The sequence below is a fragment of the Adiantum capillus-veneris genome, chromosome 13, assembly GCF_014529385.1.
Source record: "Adiantum capillus-veneris isolate H3 chromosome 13, ASM1452938v2, whole genome shotgun sequence".
NCBI classification, from domain to species: Eukaryota; Viridiplantae; Streptophyta; class Polypodiopsida; order Polypodiales; family Pteridaceae; genus Adiantum; species Adiantum capillus-veneris.
The window spans coordinates 19,940,656-19,960,976 of record NC_140943.1 but is presented as its reverse complement, the minus strand read 5'-3'; the positions used below and the strand labels follow the sequence as shown (position 1 = coordinate 19,960,976).

Sequence of the window (20,321 nt, the reverse complement as noted above, 5' to 3'; positions counted from 1 at the left end):
CAAACAAAAGGGCAATTCAATGTATACTTTGTTAAGGCTCAACACTGCATTAAATTTTAGAAAAAGGGTCCGATATTCACATCATCACAGGCTCACTAAGCTTCACCTTGACAAGACCTATCATCTCATAGGCTTATTCTCCATGAAACTTATATTAAAAAGCTCTTGCTTTTTCTTAAGACGCACAAGAGAAAACAACTGCTTCTCACATGTTGCTTTGCAAAATGAGTGGCCTGACATGCCAAAATGCCATTATTACATGAGCTATCTGGGGTTGATGAGGAGAAAGACATAAATGAGAAGTTTGATGTAGATTAGAATCTTTCATAGTGGTGCAGTCACATTGTCGCCTCTACATAAAAGCTCCAACATTTAAGGTTATGACAAGATCGCCAGGCTCTTTAAAAGAAGCTACTGTGCTGTCCACCAAATTAGAATGGTAGCTAGCTGCAAGGAGTAACACCCATATGGAGAGTTTTAAGGTTCGTAACAATTACTTAGAGATTCATCAAATCAGTGACAACCTGTTGAGCTTTTAAGTGTTGTTAACCAACATTAATAACCACCCAAGTCTGTCATAATAAAATTGTGGTTCAAATTGCCAAGACAGTGGTGTGGCCAACACAAAGATATGCATCAAAATGTTCATGGTCTCAAAGGACAAAACTTGACCAACCTTCACCAAACAATGTGCAACAAATGTCTGTCACACCGATTACACGTGCAAAATGTTCACCCATGATTCCTGTGGGTTGTTTGCCCTGCCTCACTGAAGAGCTCCACCTTCTCCCTTATCAAAAAGGTAAAGAGTACGGGACAGGGCTTGAGCAAGTGTGGTATTCGTAGCTGATCTGTGCTTTGGTGCAAGGGCATAATCATGTGGCATAGGTAAGCCACAAAGCTGCAACTTTGATTAGGATTGGGTTGCAACTTTGACATTATACCAAGCCAAAGACCAGCTGTTGCTCTTGCTTGGTTAGAAAAAGAGAAGGGGTCACAGCCATTTGCACCCTAGTTGAAGCACTTGACAGATTATAGCTTCCTAGTGTTCCCAGAACCATGCAGTGGTTCACAGGCAAGTGTATCGATAATACGTCAATGAAGGTATTACCCACATAAACCAGCTTAAACGAATACATCCATGGTAGAAATAACCCAACACCAATTCCAAGTAGGCATGCCATGGATGCTCAGTAACATATAAACATAGTTAGCAGGTAGTGGAGGTTTCCAGTCAAAAAGGTTTCTGCCCCTTTGAGCATGTGGAAAACTATAATACAATCAAAATACGCCAAGTCCGAAAACGACACAGAAACCAAAACTCAAAACCAAATTGACTGTCTACACTCAATGATGAAGGCCCTCACAACCTTTTATGTTCTACTTCTTATAATGTCACTGATCACCTCATGCTGGATACTCTGCCCTGTTGCAGACGATGCAGTCAATGTATCCAAAGGCTCCCGCAGGGTAAAAACCATCTCTCTCGTCTTACCAAAATATACCTGCATTATTTGCATCGACCGTGGCATCCAACAATAAAAGGTTAACAATACGAGAATCTCATCAGCCATTCACAGGAAAGAAAAAACATTTTGTTAGAGATTTGTGCTAGAGGTACCTGATCTAATCCATTTCTCAACTTGCTTTCCATATCCTCAATCATCTTTCCCATGTTACTCAAATGCCCTTCTGATAGTGATAAGTCAGCCTCCATCTGTATCATGCAACCACCGTAAAGAATTCAACAATTTCATCATCAGAAGTCCGCTTCCCAATTCCAAAGCAAGCATGGGAATAGTGAATCCATGCAAAAACTTACAAAACTCACTGTTTCAAACACACATTATGTACTCCTCAGAGTTAACAAAAAGTGCAATTATATCCTCATGGTAGTCATCCACAAGATAATCTAGCCGTCAGTTACCAAGCCCGGCGCCTCCTCGAAACGGAAACAGGAACAAACCGCCGTTCCCTTCCCAAACATAACCGGAACAGCAGCCAGAACAGGGGCGGAACGGCAAGCAGAACAAGGAAACGGCAAATCCGGAACGCCAAAGTTTTTAAAAATGACAATTTGGGACAGGTCTTTTGAACTTTTGGGCGGGGTGTTATTTCCATCCTCTCCTATCTAAAGAAGGGCTTTACACCCTCTCTCTCAAGCTCTCTACCTCACCCTCTCCCTCCAAGCTCTCTCCCTCTCCCTCTCCCTCTCCCTCACCCTCAAGGCTACCGTTCCGGCCCCCGTTCCCATTCCGCCACCCCGAGGGCCCCCCGTTCTGGACACGTCCCGGAGCCCCCCGTTCCCGTTCCCGTTTTGGGTAACTATGTGACACGCACCCTACACACCACGATCCATTTCACATATGAACTGGCCCCCTTATACTCAACAGACGTCGAGAAGGGACGACTGCTGCTCCACTCCTCCACACCACTACCTATGCTTGCCTCCACATCACATTTGTTCTTCAGACATCAGCCATCAGCTCTTTCCCGCACACCACCCATACAAGCCACAATCTCCCCCCCCCCCCTCCCCCCCCCCCCCCCGGGACCATGCCACAAAAGGGCTGGTACGATGATGAGTGCAGAGACCTCTACCGCCGGCTACGTGCACAGCAGACTCTTGGAGAGACCGGGATATCTTTTGTTGTCATGATCCGTTTTACTGGCATTGTGTACTCATCGAGAGGCCAGACGCCAAATGAAGACACTCACATGCCGAAAGCGGCGATCTTTTTGAGGAGGCACAGGAGCTAGAGCTATATCACTTGTTCATGAGCATGGACAGTGCCACAGCATGGCGCACCCTCCAGGAGCCACGACCAACTAACCCCCATTGAGGATTCACAAGTATGGCACGACTATGTAGAGAAACTCTATGAAGTGCCGAACTAGCCTTAGATTCCACAACCACCCGGGCCTTGACGCACGAGCTGCTCTGTCACGTGACACATCCAACCCTAAGTGTCCGTGGACAAGCTACAACATGATCAGGGTTCAGTCAGTCCAATCAGTTGTCACGTGACACATCCAACCCTATGTGTCCATGGACAAACTAAAGCACGACAAGGGTTCAGTCAATCCAGTCGGTCTAGATTTAGAAGTGATCTGGCACTTTTGTAAGTCTATTCGTAGACCGTGCATGCCCAATCACTTAGTGTAGATGCATATCCTCTGGTTGCACACAGCATGATCATAAGCATTCCCATCAGAATCTATCAAAATCAGTCAGGGGAATTTTCCAATGCATTTAGCCTATTTTCCCTATTTTTGACATTTTCACTTATTAATTTAAGTGACTTTCCAACAAAAGAAGGTAGGGCAATTTGGGTAAGAAAATATATAAGCAAACCAAAGCTAGCACTAAATGGCAGAAGAGGCAACAGGAGCCAAGCTCAGCAGGCAGCTTCTCAGCAAGACCAAACCTTGGTGGATTCCCTCTAAGCAGCAGATTCCCCCTCATCCCAACGTTTTTGAAAAGCAAGCCTCAGCCTTGGCGTTTTTGCATCAGCAGTCATCGCCATACCTCCCAGCCACTAGCGCTTGCATCAGCATCAGCATCATCATACATCGCCGGAAAGCAGACAAGCTAGTGTTTTTGGTCCAACTTTAGCCTCTAGCGTTTTTGGTCCCAGATTCACCAAGGCAGCGTTTTCATCATCGAAGAGTAGCAGATTCAGCCCATAAAGAAGTAGCAGATTCGGCCCGGTAAGAACCTCAGTTTTCAGCCCTTAAGAACCTCTGTTTTCAGCCCTAAACCTGCAGATTTTCAGCGACAAAGACCTTCAAAAACAGCCCCCAAAATCAGCGTTTTTGGACTAGCCGCAGATTTCAACCCATAGCATTTTTGGACAGCAGTAGAAAGATTGCAGATTTCAGCCCTTAGACCGGTGTCGTCATCCCTATCGTCATCGTCAACATAACCTAGACTTGCATCAGTCACATGCATTCAGTTTGTACCAGTTTGTGCAATCATAAGTAGACCACTCTCGCCGACGAGAGTGGGGCCTTCGGAGGAGGGTTTTACAACGTCTTTGGTGTCGTATCCCTCTTCTCTCTCTATCTCTCAGTCTCATACATTTGCACGCACAGTGTCCATTCACTTTGTTTGTGATCATAGCATTCTCTCATTAAGAACGGAAGGCTCTCCCTTCCATAAGAACAAAAGGAACCTTGAGCACAGTTCGGAGCACTCATCTTGAGCAAAGCGCAAACATTTATTCCGCTGCACCTTACATCAGTCTAGATTTAGAGTTGATCCGGCACTTTTGTGAGTCTGTTCGCAGACCGTGCATGTCAAGACACTTAGTGTAGATGCATATCCTCCGGTTGCACACAGCATGATCATAAGCATTCCCATCAGAATCCTTCAGGGGAATTTTCCAATGCATTTAGCCTATTTTCCCTATTTTTGATATTTTTCACTTATTATTTTTAAGTGACTTTTGTTGGAAAGTAGGTAGGGCAAATTGAGTAAGTTTGTATATAAGCAAACCTAGGCTAGCACTAATTGGTAGAAGAGGCAGCAGGAGCACCTTGCTCAACAGGCAACTTCTCAGCAAGACCCCCCCCCTTGCAGGAGACTTAGCGTTTTCAGCCAAGGACAGCCAGCGTTTTTCTCCATTGAAGATCAGCCCCAACGTTTTGCATTGCAGACCAACCCGGCGACAGCAAGACACAACAGAAGCCTAGCGTTTTTGCAAAAGAACAGAATTCAGCCCTAGCGTTTTTGATTTGCAGACCAACCTTAGCGTTTTGCAGATTCACCGCGACGGAACATCAACAACCACCAGCGTTTTCAGTTTTCAGCCCTTAGACACCGAAGATCAAGTCCCGAATCTCACAGACCTCACCTTCCTGCAGCAGTTCCTCGCCGCACGGTCAGTTTCCGCAAGGTTTATAGTTTCAGCCCGGAAAACGCAGATTTCAGCATCTGTGTTTTCAGCACGTCGTCGTCGCATCGTCGTCATCGCAGTCGTCATCGACATAGAGTCGGAGTTCAACAAATAGAAGATTTGCAGATTTCAGCCCGTCTCGTCGTTGTCCTCATCGTCGACGACATCGTCGACAAATCCAAGCATTGTAGAGATTTGTGCAATCATAAGTAGACCACTCTCGCCATAGAGAGTGGGGCCTTCGGAGGAGGGTTTTACAATGTCTCTAGTGTCGTATTCTCTTCTCTCTCTATCTCTCTAACTCATACACTTTCACGCACAATGTCCATTCACATGTTTGTGATCATTGCACTCTCATTAAGAACGGAAGGCTCTCCCTTTCATAAGAACAAAAAGGAACCTTGAGCACAGTTCGGAGCACTCATCTTGAGCAAAGTTCAAACATTCATTCCGCTGCACCTTACATTGGTATCAGAGCTTTGACAGTGTTCTGTATCACTCAAGGAAAGAACCACAAGAATCACAAGAATTTTTTTTTTGCTTGTTGCGGTCGCACGAATCCAAGTTCACTTGGGCTTATCGATTCCTAATCGTGTTTTTGAAGCGTGACAGGAATCCCAAGAAAGAAGGGCTTGTCTAGCCTCCCCTTGTGCCTCTTTTCACTCATTGAGAGTGGACCGTGCACTTAGCGGCCGGCCAATCGATGTGAGGTGGAAAAAAGCAACCTTGGTGTGAGCGTAAGGCCGCCAAGGGGTGCGCCCGCGGAAAAGAGCAGAACTCGGGTGAAGAGAAGATCCTTCTCAAACACAGATTGCAAGCGAAAGAAGAACCTCAAGAACCAAGATCCCCAAGAACCCAAGTTCCTCCCGAACTTAAGAACCCATGACTTCAGAATGGTCATCACTTGAAGCGGAATGGATACTTCGCTTAGAGGTGATGAGCATGAGAGAGGCGAAGAAGAATTTTCCCTACCTGGAGGTTTTCCGACCCTCCCCCTTCCCCATCTACGCCAAGGATTGCACTAACTCCTATGAAGGAGTTGACGCAGTTGTTTATGGACAACAAGTTCGAACGTGAAGCAAGAGAAGAAGAAAGAAAGGCCAACGACGAAGAAATGGCAGCCATAGATCGCGACTATGAAGAAGAAATGGCAGCCATAGAGCGTAAGTACACCTTGGAAGCCAAAGAAAGTCAAGCCAAACAAAGAAAGAGAAGCACAATTTGATCGCGAGAACAACGAAAGACAAGCAAAATATGACCGCGAGAACAAAGCAAGACGAGAGAAGAGCGACCAACACATGAAACAGTTCTTGCGCTCTTTTCTCAAGTGCATGCACAGATGCAAGAGATTCGGGGAAAGAAGACTCTCTCCGTCTCTTCTTCTCCAAAGCATGATACACAGGATTTGCATGATGATTTGAATGACAATAATTTGTATGATGATTTGGTTGACAATGACAAGCATGATGATTTGCATGATCAAGATGTGATTTCTCACAAGCATGATGAGTTGCATGAAGATGATGTGATTGTTCACAAGGATGATGAGTTAGTTGATGCTTTTTCTAGCGAAGCTAACCTCGTTGCAGATTCGATCAGTCACGAAGAACCGATCTTGGCTCTCGAGCCTAGGTCCAAAGAACCCCTTCAGAAAGAACCGATCTTGGCTCTCGAGCTTAGGTCCAAAGACCCTTCACAGGAAGTACTATGTCTTCGCATGATTAGCACGCGCGCATTGTTCGAGTGTTTCATTCGTGATCGTTTCCTGTATTTTAGTCGTCTTAATGCAATCCCTTTTCCTAAGCATGACATATTGTACGTTGAGCACGTTTCACTCATGAATGAGCACGGATGTATGCGGATTTCTCATGAGAAGCTGAAAAGTATGTACTCAAGGAAGTCACATTCCATGTCTCTTCCTTGGCATGACACATTCGTAGAAAGAGCACATGAAAGTATGAGCACCAAGCATGGGCATTTCTGTTGTGAATTGCCATAGTTGATTGCTTTAGATCAAAAGAGAAAGATTCGATCTCATTGTTTGCGTGTGTGTGGTTTGGCACTCCGTCTCTTTGTTCATCTACATTGCATGCACAGTCTTTGAGGAAGATAAGATTTTCTCCACTCACTTAACATGGAATGGGTATGTTCATGGTTTTGTGTTGGAAATGGTTTCAAGAATTTGCAGCCATGGAGATTCTTGAAGAAGAAAGAAGCATGACTTTCGACGCAGTTGAAGCATTGAAGGAGCCACAGAAGACTTTGTCGCTTTCGGTGCGGCCCAAAGAAGCAAGCGTTGTAGACCTTTATGAAGTTCAAGTACCGCACGACCCACACATCAGAGTGGGCCGGCGAAGAGTCCCTTCCAGGATTCCGGATGCTATTGGCGATCTCCCTCGACGCCATACAGTTCGGTACCAATACCTCACTTTGAAAAGGAGGGGATGTCACGTGACACATCCAACCCTAGGTGTCCGTGGACAAGCTACAACATGAAGTGATCTGGCACTTTTGTGAGTATGTTCGCAGACCGTGCATGTCCAGACACTTAGTGTAGATGCATATCGTCCGGTTGCACACAGCATGATCATAAGCATTCCCATCATAATCCATCAGAATCAGGGGAATTTTCCAGTGCATTTAACCTATTTTCCCTATTTTTGACATTTTTCACTTATTATTTTTAAGTGACTTTTGTTGGAAAGTAGGTAGGGCAAATTGAGTAAGTTTGTATATAAGCAAGCCCAGGCTATAGCACTAATTGGCAAAAGAGGCAACAAGAGCACCTTGCTCAACAGGCAACTTCTCAACAAGAACCCCCCCCCCCCCCCCCCCCCCGGGCAAGAGACTTACGTTTTCCGCCAAGGACAGCCAACGTTTTTCTCCATTGCAGACCAACCCGGCGATAGCAAGACACAGCAGAAGCCTAGCGTTTTTGCAGAAGCACAGAATTCAGCCCTAGCGTTTTTTATTTGCAGACCAACCTTAGCGTTTTGCAGATTCACCGCGACGGAACATCAAGAACCACCAGCGTTTTCAGTTTTCAGCCCTTAGACACCGCAGATCAAGTCCCGAACCTCGCAGATCTCACCTTCCCGCAGCAGTTCCTCGCCGCGCGGTCAGTTTCCGCAAGGTTTACAGTTTCAGCCCGGAAAACGCAGATTTCAGAATCTGCATTTTCAACACGTCGTCGTCACATCGTCGTCATCGACATAGAGTCAGAATTCAGCAGATAGAAGATTTGCAGATTTCAGCCCTTGGCTTTTCAGATTTCAGCCCCTCTCGTCGTCGTCGACATCGTCAACAAGTCCAACAATTGTAGAGATTTGTGCAATCATAAGTAGACCACTCTCGCCATAGAGAGTGGGGCCTTCCGAGGAGGGTTTTACGACGTCTCTGGTGTCGTATTCTCTTCTCTCTCTATCTCTCTAACTCATACACTTTCACGCACAGTGTCCATTCACATGTTTGTGATCATTGCACTCTCTCATTAAGAACGGAAGGCTCTTCCTTCCATAAGAACAAAAAGGAACCTTGAGCACAATTCGGAGCACTCATCTTGAGCAAAGTTCAAACATTCATTCCGTTGCACCTTACATGCCCCTCCTTCACAGCAGAGATGGTCAAGAAGGCCATACACCGACTACAGCACCGCCGATCATCAGACCATAGAGGTTTACAAAGTGAGCACCTCATTTATGCAACCACCACGATAGCCCCATTGATCACACATGCATTCAACCGGGCTAAAGGGGAGGGCTTCCCAGGGGAGTGGCCCAGGCACCATTGTCCCAATTCACAAGTCTGGAGACACTTTGGACCCAGGGAATTACAGGACTATCATGATCAACCATACAACGGCCAAACTATATGGGGCAGTTCTCGAAGCTGAGCTTGGTCCTTACAGGGAGGCTGAGGACCTACGGGCTCCTGGCCAGGCAGGGTTCAGGCGGACCTTCTCTACTATCGAACACATCTTCGTTCTGCGCTGCCTCATTGATGGGGCAAAGGTACGGAAGAAGAGGCTTTATTGCAACTTTGTGGATTTCTGCAAAGCGTTTTGACTCTGTCCCACGGGAGAGGCTCTTTCGACGACTCCAAAGTTTAGGGATACCTTATGATATGGGCCATCTATGCTCTCTATGAGAGAGTGACTGGGAGAGTTCGTTGCCCAGGCGGTATGTCAGAGTCTATTGCTAGCACAATTGGTGTTAAGCAAGGATACCCCCTCTCCCCAACCCTCTTCGGACTGTACATCGACGAGATCTCCGACTACATCCTACGAGCGGGAGGGATGTCACGTGACACATCCAACCCTATGTGTCCGTGGACAAGCTACTTCATGACATGGGTTGGGTTCAGTTCAATCAAGTCAGTCTAGAATAGGAAGTGATTTGGCACTTTTGTGAGTCTATTCGCAGACCGTGCATGTCCAAACACTTAGATTAGATGCATATCCTCTGGTTGCACACAGCATGACCATCAGATTTCCATGAGAATCCATCAGGAGCATTTTTACAGTGCATAGATCTATTTTTCCTATTTTTGACATTTTTCAATTATTATTTTTAAGTGACTTTTGGTGGGAACTAGGTAGGGCAAATTGCATAAGCTTGTATATATAGAAACCTAGCGCTAGCATTTCTGGCAAGAGGAGGAAAGAGAGCAACAGGCACCCAGTGCAGCAGGCCCTCGGGAGCACTTTCTCAAGCAAGATTCCCCCATAGATTCACAGCGTTTTCAGCCCTTGAAGACTCAGCATTTCAGCAGGAACAATTGGCGTTTTTCCCAAGACAGCAGTTGGCATTCTCAGTCCCTTGGACAGCGCTCTTGCAACCCCCATGTACCAACGTTTTCAAGCAAGATATTCAGCGTTTTCAGGACCAGCAAGCCAACGTTTTTCAACTAGTAAAAACCAGCGTTTCCAAGTCAACATACCAGCGTTTCTAAAAGACCTCAGATCAACGTTTTGGATGCAGCAAGTCCAGCGTTTTGGATGCAACAAGGCCAGCGGTTTTAATACAGCAAAACAGTGTTTGCAGCATTCAAAGCCACAATAGCAGATAGCAGTTCATCGTCGTCATCACCAAACCTAGATCCACATTGCATCATAGCCTCGCAACTTGCATCAGCATATTGTACCGGATTTGTGCAATCAATAGCATAGACCGCTCTCGCCATTGAGAGTGGGGCCTTCGAAGGAGGCTTTGACAACTCGTTTGGTGTCGTATTCTTCTCTCTCTATCTCTCAGTCTCATGCACCTTCATTCACAGTGTTTATCCACTTTGTTTGTGATCACTTGCACTCTCTCATAAAGGACGGAAGTCTCTCCCTTCCCTAAGTAAAGGGAACCTTGAGCACAGTTCGGAGCACTCATCTTGAGCAAAGTTAAACATTCACTTCCGCTGCACCTTACATTGGTATCAAAGCTTTGGCAGTGTTCTGTATCACTCAAGGAAAGAACCACAAGAATTATTTTTTTTGCTTGTTGCGGTCGCACGTAACCCAAGTTTTCTTGGGCGTGTCGATTCCTAATCGTATTTTTGAAGAGTGACAAGAAACCCAAGAAAGAAGGGCTTGTCTAGCCTCCCCTTGTTTCTCTTTTCACTCATTGAGAGCGGACCGTGCACTTAGTGGCCGGCCAATCGACGTGAGGTGGGAAAAAGCAACCTTGGTGTGAGCGCAAGGCCGCCAAGGGGTGCGCCCGCAAGAAAGAGAAGAACTCAGGTGAAGAGAAGATCATTCTCTAGCACAAATTGCAAGCTAAAAAAGAACCTCAAGACCCGCAAGAACCCCAGAACCAAGTGTTAGGCACAACGGAAATGAATGTTGAACTTTGCTCAAGATGAGTGCTCCAAACTGTGCACAAGGTTCCTTTTTCTTAGGGAAGGGAGAGCCTTCCGTTCTTTAATGAGAGAGTGCAAGCGATCACAAACAAAGTGAATAGACACTGTGCGTGAAGGTGTTGAGACTGAGAGATAGAGAGAGAAGAACACGACACCAGAATGTTGTCAAACCCTCCTCCGAAGGCCCCACTCTCTATGGCGAGAGCGGTCTACTTATGATTGCACAAATCTCTACAATGCTTGGATTTGCCGATGATGTCGACGACGATGAGATGGGCTGAAATCTGAAAATGCTAAGGGCTGAAATCTGCAAATCTTTATCTGCTGAATTCTGACTCTATGTCGGTGACACGTCGATGATGACGATGCGACGACGACGCGCTGAAAACGCAGATGCTGAAATTTGCGTTTTCCGGGCTGAAACTGCAAACTTCGCGGGATCTAACCGTGCGGTGAGGATCTGCTACGGGAAGGTGAGATCTGCGAGGTTTCGGGGTTCTACTGCGGGTACCGACTGCTGAAAACTGAAAACGCTAGTGTTCTTGATGGTTTTGTCACGAAGATATGCAAAAACGCTGATGGTCTTAGGTAGATGCAAAAACGCTAGGGCTTAATGTCATCCTGCGGTGGGAATCTGCTAACGTTGGGGCTGATCTGCTGTGGTTCTGTCGCCAGGCTGATGCTGATGCTGATGCTGATGCAAAAACACTTGCTGATCTTGGTACTTTTCCAAAAAACGCTAGCTCTTATACTGTGGTGCAAAAACACTAGAGATCTTTGGGGTCCTGCTGAGAAGTTGCCTATGAGCAATGCTCCTGCTACCTCTTCTGCCAGAAAGTGCTAGCTCTGGTTTCTTATATATTATCTTAGCAAAATTGCCCTACCTAGTTCCCAACAAAAGTCACTTAAAAATAGTAAGTGAAATGTCAAAAATAGGGAAAATAGGTCTAATGCACTGGAAAATGCTCCTGATGGATTCTGATGGTAATGTTGATGATCATGTTGTGTGCAACCAGACGATATGCATCTACTCTAAGTGTCTGGACATACACTGTTTGCGAACAAACTCACAAAAGTGCCAGATCACTTCTTATTCTAGACTGACTTGATTGAACTGAACCCTGGTCTTGTTGTAGCTTGTCCACGGACACATAGGGTTGGATATGTCACGTGACACCAAGACCCTCACGAACCCAAGACCCAAGACCCACAAGAACCCAAGTTCCTCATGAACTTAAGAACCCAAGACTTCAGTGGATGGTCATCACTCGAGGCGGAATGGATACTTCGCATGGAGGTGGTGAGCATGGGAGTGGCGAAGAAGAGTTTTCCCCACCAGGAAGTTTTTCGGACCCTCCCCCTTCTCCATCTACAACGCAAAGGATTGCACTAACTCCTATGGAGGCTTTCGGCAAGAGGATGATGGACAGAAAGTTAGCAAGCGAAGAAAGAATAGCAGCCATAGAGCGTAAGTACAAAGAAAGAATAGCAGCCATAGCACGTGAGCATGAGCAAGCATGCTTGGAAGCCAAAGTAAGACAAGCCGAATTGGATCGTAAAGACGCAGAAAGAAAAGCAGAAAGAAAGGCCGACTTGGAGCATAAGCGTGAGCAAGCGTGCGAAGTGGCCGAAGAAAGGACGGCAGCTGGTGAGCGTGAGCAAGCGCGCTTGGCGGCCAAAGAAAGCCTAGCCGAATTCGATCGCAAGTGCGAAGAAAGACGGTTAGCGTATGAAGAACAGAGCGCCCGACAAAAGAAGGAGATGTTGCGACTCTTTTCTCAAGTGCAGGCACAGATGCAAGAGATTCGGAAAAAGGAGACTCTCACAGTCTCTTCTTCTCCAAAGCATGACACACAGGATTTGCATGATGATAAGCATGATGAATTGAATGATAATGATAAGCATGATGATTTGGGTGACAATGACGATGATCAAGATGTAATTTCTCACAAGCATGATGATTTGCAAGATAAAGATGATGTGATTGTTCGCAAGGATGATGTATTAGTTGATACTTTTTCTAGTGAAGCTAACCTCATTGCAAATTCGATCAATCACGAAGAACTGATCTTGGCTCTCGAGTCGAGGTCCCAAGACCCCCCTCAGGGAGAACCGATTTTGGCGCTCGAACCTAGGTCTCAAGAACCCCCACGGGAAGTATTACGTGTTCAAATGATTAGTCAGCACGTATTGTTCGAGTGTTTCATTCGTGATATTTTCCTGTATTTTAGTCACCGTCCTTATGTGATCCCTTTTCACAAGCATGACATATTGTACGACGAGCACGATTCACTCATGAATGAGCACGGATGTATGTGGATTACTCAAGGAAAGATGAAATGTTTGCATTAAAGGAATTCACATTCCATGTCTCTTCCGTGGCATGACACAGTCGTAGAAGGAGCACAAGAAGGATTGGGCATCAAGCATCGACAATTCCATTGTGATTTGCCACAGTTGATTGGTTTAATCAAAAGGTCACGATTCGATCTCATTGTTTGCATGTGTTTGATGAACGGTTTGGCACTCCGTCTATATATTCATCTGCATTGCATGCATAGTCGTTTAGGAAGACTATAGTTTTTCCAATCACTTTACATGGAATGGGTATGTTCATGTTTTTGTGTTGAAAGTGGTTTCAGGAATTTTCATCCTCGGAGATTCTTGAAGAAGACTCTAGACGAAGTTGAAGCATTGAAGGAGGCACAGAAGATTGTGTCGCTTTCAGGGCGGCCAAGAGAAGCAAGCGTTGCAGACCTTTATGAAGTTCGAGTATCACATGACCCACGCATCAGAGTGGGCCGGCGAAGAGTCCTTTCCAAGATTCCCGACGCTGTTGGCGATCTTCCTCGACGCCATACAATTCGGTACCAGTACCTCACTTTGAAAAGGAGGGGATGTCACGTGACACATCCAACCCTATGTGTCCGTGGACAAGCTACTTCATGACATGGATTCAATTCAGTTCAGTCAAGTCAGTCTAGAATAGGAAGTGATTTGGCACTTTTGTAAGTCTGTTCGCAGACCGTGCATGTCCAGACACTTAGATTAGATGCATATCCTTTGGTTGCACACAGCATGACCATCAGATTTCCATCAGAACCCATTAGGAGCATTTTTACAGTGCATAGACCTATTTTCCCTATTTTTGACATTTTTCACTTATTATTTTTAAGTGACTTTTGTTGGGAACTAGGTAGGGCAAATTGCATAAGCTTGTATATATAGAAACCTAGCGCTAGCATTTCTGGCAAGAGGAGGAAAGAGAGCAACAGGCACCCACTGCAGCAGGCCCTCTAGAGCACTTTCTCAAGCAAGATTCCCCCTTAGATCCACAGCATTTTCAGCCCTTGAAGACTCAGCATTTTCAGCAGGAACAATTGACGTTTTTCCCAAGACAGTTGTCAGCATTCTCAGCCCTTGGACAGCGCTCTTGCAACCCCCCTATACCAGCGTGTTCAAGCAAGATATTCAGCGTTTTCAGGACCAGCAAGCCAGCGTTTTTCAGCCAGTAAAAACCAACGTTTCCAAGTCAGCATACCAGCGTTTCTAAAAGACCTCAGATCAGCGTTTTGGATGCAGCAAGTCCAGCGTTTTGGATGCAGCAAGGCCAGCGGTTTTGATACAGCAAAACAGCGTTTGCAGCATTCAAAGCCACAGCAGCAGATAGCAATTCATCGTCGTCGTCACCAAACCTAGATCCACATTGCATCATAGCCTTGCAACTTGCATGAGCATCTTGTACCGGATTTGTGCAATCAATAGCATAGACCGCTCTCGCCATCGAGAGTGGGGCCTTCGAAGGAGGGTTTGACAACTCATTTGGTGTCGTATTCTTCTCTCTCTATCTCTCAGTCTCATGCACCTTCATTCACAGTGTTTATCCACTTTGTTTGTGATCACTTGCACTCTCATAAAGAACGGAAGGCTCTCCCTTCCCTAAGTAAAAGGAACCTTGAGCACAGTTCAGAGCACTCATCTTGAGCAAAGTTCAACATTCACTTCCGTTGCACCTTACAAGGGGCAAGAGCGGACATAGCAAGTACCACAGTCCACATTATGCTATATGCTGATGACATTGTATTGATTTCAGAGTCACCAGAGGGTCTATAGAGCTATCTGAGAGCTTTGGATGAGTTTTGAACAGACAGGGGACTCACACTGAATCTTGGGAAAACCAAGATCATGATCTTCCACACCTCTAGAGCAGTTCGACAAGCAACCGCATTTACAGCAGCAAGCAGACCATTAGAGCTACCTGGGAGTCACATTCACCAGCTGACAAGGGCCCTTCTCCATGGCACAAGCTGCCACTTACAAACTCACCATAGGATATGTAGCACTGGCCATGCTAGAGCGGAGATGCCATCAGGCACACTTCCAAGAGCCCTGCACAAAGGGGTGCACAAAGGGGTGGCTGTACGACACATTAGTCACTCCAACCCTGATGTATGCAACAGCAGTGTGGGCACCCGGATTGACAGATAGCCAATGGGCTCGGATTGAGAGACCTCAGATCTATATGATTTCTCGCCTGTTTCGAGGCAAGCACACACTTTCGCCAGACATCATCAAGGTAGAGCTTGCCAAACTGGAGGACGGGTTCATACAAAGACCACGCTATATGGACACCTACATGCCACACAGCTCATCCTATCAACTTATGGGGACCCCGTCTGATGGGGCCCCAGTGACAAAGGAATTAAAATAAAGCAAAACCCACCCACATGCACAACTGATGACGTGGCAACAATACGGACGCTCCGGAAATTACGCTGACAGTGCTGACGTGGCAAGTCGTACGGATTTCCGCGTTTACGTTGACATGCTAACGTGGCAAGCTATACGGGTTTCCGTAAATTACGCTGGCAGCTTTTGGGCATTGCTTTTGGACTAGATGCTTTGGAGTTTGAAGGCTTTTCATGTAAAACTGCTTTTGGGGCCTAGGGCCTTTAAATATGAGGCTATGGGCTCATTCTCTGGCATGCTTCCTGGAGAAGGTGCAGAGTCTGGAGTACCGGCTTGTACTATGTTGATGCAATATAAAGAAATACCGAAAGGAGCGCCAAGGTTTGGGGCCAATACTCTCTGGGGTGGAATTCCGCCACTCCACTCCGTGTCGCATGTCGTCTCTCTCTCTCCGTTCAATTGTTATTGAAGTGCTAAAAGTTTGTTCAGTCTGTTCTTTTCTATTGGCACGTGGTGCCTGTCTTGTGACCGGGGGGGGAGGGGGGTCACAGCATACAAATTCTTTTTGAGAGAGCTACACTCCTTCCACTCCCAAACCCACGAAGGGGAGTGACTCTTCAGGAGGGGAGCCAAGCCCTACGACGGAGGCCAGGCCCCACAACTCCACTACAAACAGATCGAGGAGATCTGGACTCGAGCACATCGAGCTGCTGAGGAGTGACGAGCCCAGATGATGGCTCACCCAGAGACGTTCATCGGGGCAACCCTTGCTCGCCGACTTCGGCCTCACATAGACGTCAAAAGCGCATTGTAACTTTTTGGTCTCATAGGTCACTTTGGCCTTTTGAAAACGTTAATATAACATTTCATTTCATTTCTCTCTCTCTCTCTCTCTCTCTCTCTCTCTCTCTCTCTCTCTCTCTCTCTCTCTCTCTCTCTCTCTCTCTCTCTCTCTAACACACACACACACAACCTTCCTTCAGAGTATCACTCTCTTTTCTCTCTAGTCTTTGCACTCTCTCATGAAGTAAAAGGAACCTTGGGCACGCACTAAGTAGCTCCTCACCTACAATCCAAGGCTGCAACATAGTTGAATTCGAATCTAACGGATCCACTAAGCCCCTCGAAAGCACAATTGTAGCATCTAGATGTGCAAATGTTGTAGCGGGGGTAGGGTCAATTAGATCATCTGCAGGTTGTAAACAGCTTGAATGGAAGTTATTGACCCTTCCTTAGTAGAAGTAATTCTTTCCTGTAAAGATCCCATTTCTGTCCCAAGGGTCGGCTGATAACCCACGGCCAAATCCTTAGCATTCACTATCAATCACTTCTGTTGTACATTACACAAAGGTTGCCATAACACTTCATAGGCTATCCTAGACCCTAGAAATAGGAGTTACAGCTTGTCCACATGCACATAGGGTTAGTTGTGCACGTGACACAATCATTATCATCGGCTCAACATATTTCGTCGTCAATCCTCTGCTTATTTTGTGAAGAACTAAATCTCTCAATTGGAAAACTACATGCAGGGCATACCCTAGGTGGAAAAAGGCAAAGAGAGTTGATGAAATAACACCCAAAGTATTGGAAAATCAAGAAAAAGAACAATGGCAGATCACCCAAAGAGATCTAAGTTTCTTACATAACTCTAGAGATGCAGGGTAGGCTCGGCCCTAATGAAACCTAGCACCTTTCAAAAGCATTACCCCAAAAACCAAGCTGATAGAGGATATGCACATATAGATAGACTTTCTACAATATCACCAAGTCACACTGGGACAAAATTATCCATCTATGCTCTCTCAAACTAAGAACATGGACCGGCATCTCAATAGGGGTTTTCGTCTATAAACCTGAAAGCTCACATGCCCTGTAAGCTTGCCTTCTTCTCCTCTTTGCCTCCCTTCTCCTTGAATTTGATGAGTTTTAACTTCGCTATTATCCCGTCTTGAGGTTATGCACATGGCATGTTCTCCCTTAAGTTATGCCTCTATTGGAGATCCTACACAATGTTTGCTTTGGCTTCCAACGAATGGAGAAAAGGGCTATCAAAATCTTAAAACTCCACATTTAAATTGGTTTTTATAATTTGTATGTAGATTTCATTCTCTTGGAAGAAAATTGGTTTTTGGATAGGTGTTATCTATCTATTGTTGGCTCAAAGTCTAAGTGATCGATTATGAGCTCTTACAAACTGTAAAATTTTGCAGCTAGACATGCGGAATTTGACAAATCCATATTTACTCTCCTTACTTTGCTGGTAACACCAGCCTCTTTCTTTCAAAATAAGGAAAAGTTTGACAGAAAACTCTTTCTGTTAATAACTTTAATCATGGATTTAACAGACAACCATATTTTTGAAGTGCTCAAAAGGCAACTATTGTTTACATGGTGAGGCATCAGAAGAAACAGGTGTCTCATGAGGATGTCTCCATGATGGTCGCTGCAGGAAAAATTAGCCAAATTCAAATTTTTAAGTGTTTGCAAATGTTCAATTTTGACAACCAAACTACATGTGCTCAATCAATAAAAATCCCTTTATTCAGTAATGCCTTCCTAGCATTCTCAGCCCTGTGCTCATAGTCGAGAGGCCAAAGAGCAGAACGGCTATGTTTAAAGTTGGTCTTTCTTTCATAGTATTGTAATAACAATGATGTTGAAGATGATATTCTAGATTCCAAAATGACAATAGTTTAAGCTCAGACCAAGTGCTTACCTGTCTAGTGATTGAGCCTGCGAGGTTAAATGACCCTTGAAAACCAGTATTACTCTTCATGGACAGCATCACAGTACTTGTAAGACAATAATGTGCTGTGACCTCATCCTCCGCTTTTTCAACCTGGTTGGACATAGAATGATTTTGAATAAAAGAAATCAACATAAAAGTAGGCCTTTTCAAATTGCAAGTGATACCTCGACAACGTGAATGGCATCCCATAAACCCTGCTCCAGCAGCCCTCTTCTACCATCTCCACTTAGTGAACCATCTGCAACACACATCCAAAACCAAGGCTCATAAGAGAAAATTGACAACATGTCGTGAGATGTGCTTGAGACAAGTTTGTATGTGTGCTCGCCATTATAAAAATGTTGTCACTCAATTGTTAAAAAAAGTGCAAACACAAATGCCAAAACCAGATGGCAACCATTCTACTCAAAGAAACGAGATTGTTGCACAAATTTCTCAGAAAATTACTCAAACTTGTTTTGATTAGATAAGCATTCTGGGTATCCCAGATTTCCATGCAATGTATATCAGATGTCTAAGTGTACCAAGTTGAAACATATGCCCTACTTACCTTTCTTAATCAAGAAACAAGCTGCAAAGCCTTCTGGTGAGTCAGTTTCCCAAAGGTAAACAGAAGAAATACCACCCTCATAGTATCTGCAACATGTACAAAACATAGCAATCAAAAAACAACAGTAGCCACAAGGGCATCAACTAGCGACAAAAAAAAAGGCACAGAGAAGGCAAGGCAAGGACCTCACTGGTCACGATATAGAGCAAAGATCTCATTAGCTTCGACTTCCAAGGCTCGTAAGCTAGGAGGTGGCTGGGTACCATCTTCCAAAGGGGGGAAATAAGTGCTGGACCAAGGTGACCTACACAAGTCAAGAAAGATTATTATAGACTATAGTGAATAACTTGAGTCGAGAGAAGTTAGATTTTTGGCCAATGATATTAAAAATGTTGAGAGCAATTTATTGATAAGCAGGCTAAACTCGAAGCTTAAATTAGAAGTGACTAGCATTCAACTACTTGCATGATTACTGAGTCATGACGAAGTAACTATGAATGTCATAATCCTACACTTGAGTTTACAATGGCATTGTCAGAGCAATATTATCTTTCAACGAGAGCATGATTGCATGTAATGAGTCATATTTGGAAAGCCAGATCAAGCATTAATCCAAAAAGCAAAAAACGTATTCGAATTTCTTTGAATATACTCTAGGGAGTGCATTAAATCAACAAGAAGAGGAGGTGTATTAGACTTCCCAGCCATTTCAAAGCATATTAGAATATGTTACCTGTGTGAATCACCATCACGATTGTAATCACACAAAAGAAACTGCTTTCCACACGAATCATCCCACAGAACCTGCACCCACATTTAAAATAATTGCTAAGAGGAGGCATGACAAGGAAGCTACCGACCGATCTAGATCCAACATTCCCACGTTGGCCATATAGCACTGGCTAAAGTTGCCCTACTCTCATAGAGCCTTTTGTGGCAGATCCGATCCTGTGTATGAAATCCACCCCATTTTCCCTCATAATGAGGATTATCTCGGTAGGTTATCCGCTAGATCATCTTGACACCCTCTCTCTCTCTCTCTCTCTCTCTCTCTCTCGATAGATCAGATGATGTGCCTCTAGAGGTTGATCGACAAGCGAGAGGAGGTCAGAAGAGTGCTGGGGAAGAAGCAGCAGCAAGGAGGAGAGCGCCGTGCGGGAAAGCCCGGGCGGCATTCTCCGCATCAGACCCAACGCTGCCTCCATCGTGTCACTTTCCTTCAGTGAGGAACAATTTGACAAGGTGATGCAATAAAAAGCATGGCCATTGAGTCACACGCACACACACACATCTATACTATCTATACTACTCTATAACTGAGAAGTGTTTTCAGGCATAGCCACGTGGAAAAACAAGGAGTATTGCAGAACCTTGCGGCGACCCACCAATCGTTGCAGGAAACGGGCGTGGGGTCGAGTGAAGAAGCTAAAAAGACTACCTTTGGCGCAAGAAGCTACCCAACTCAAATTGCACAATCAAGGGAGGTTAAATTTCTGACCTGCACCGAGAGAGAGAGAGAGAGAGAGAGAGAGAGGTTCCGTGTTGCTGTCGCTTGAGAGAAGGGGATCACTGAATTTCTGACCTG

The 20,321-nt window shown here is 45.2% G+C and overlaps 1 protein-coding gene across 1 annotated transcript; it reads right to left on the bottom strand.

Moving 5' to 3' along the window:
• Positions 1-1,091: 1,091 nt before the first annotated feature.
• Positions 1,092-19,999, bottom strand: CPB (Subunits of heterodimeric actin filament capping protein Capz superfamily). Its single transcript, XM_086526476.1, has 8 exons — positions 19,813-19,999; positions 19,470-19,540; positions 18,927-19,040; positions 18,737-18,822; positions 18,351-18,424; positions 18,154-18,276; positions 1,622-1,717; positions 1,092-1,505 (listed from the first exon to the last, which is right to left on the bottom strand). The coding sequence occupies exons 1-8, from the start codon at positions 19,939-19,941 to the stop codon at positions 1,374-1,376; spliced, it is 825 nt and encodes a 274-aa protein (XP_086382602.1). The 5' UTR covers positions 19,942-19,999; the 3' UTR covers positions 1,092-1,373.
• Between the last annotated feature and the right edge of the window lie 322 nt (positions 20,000-20,321).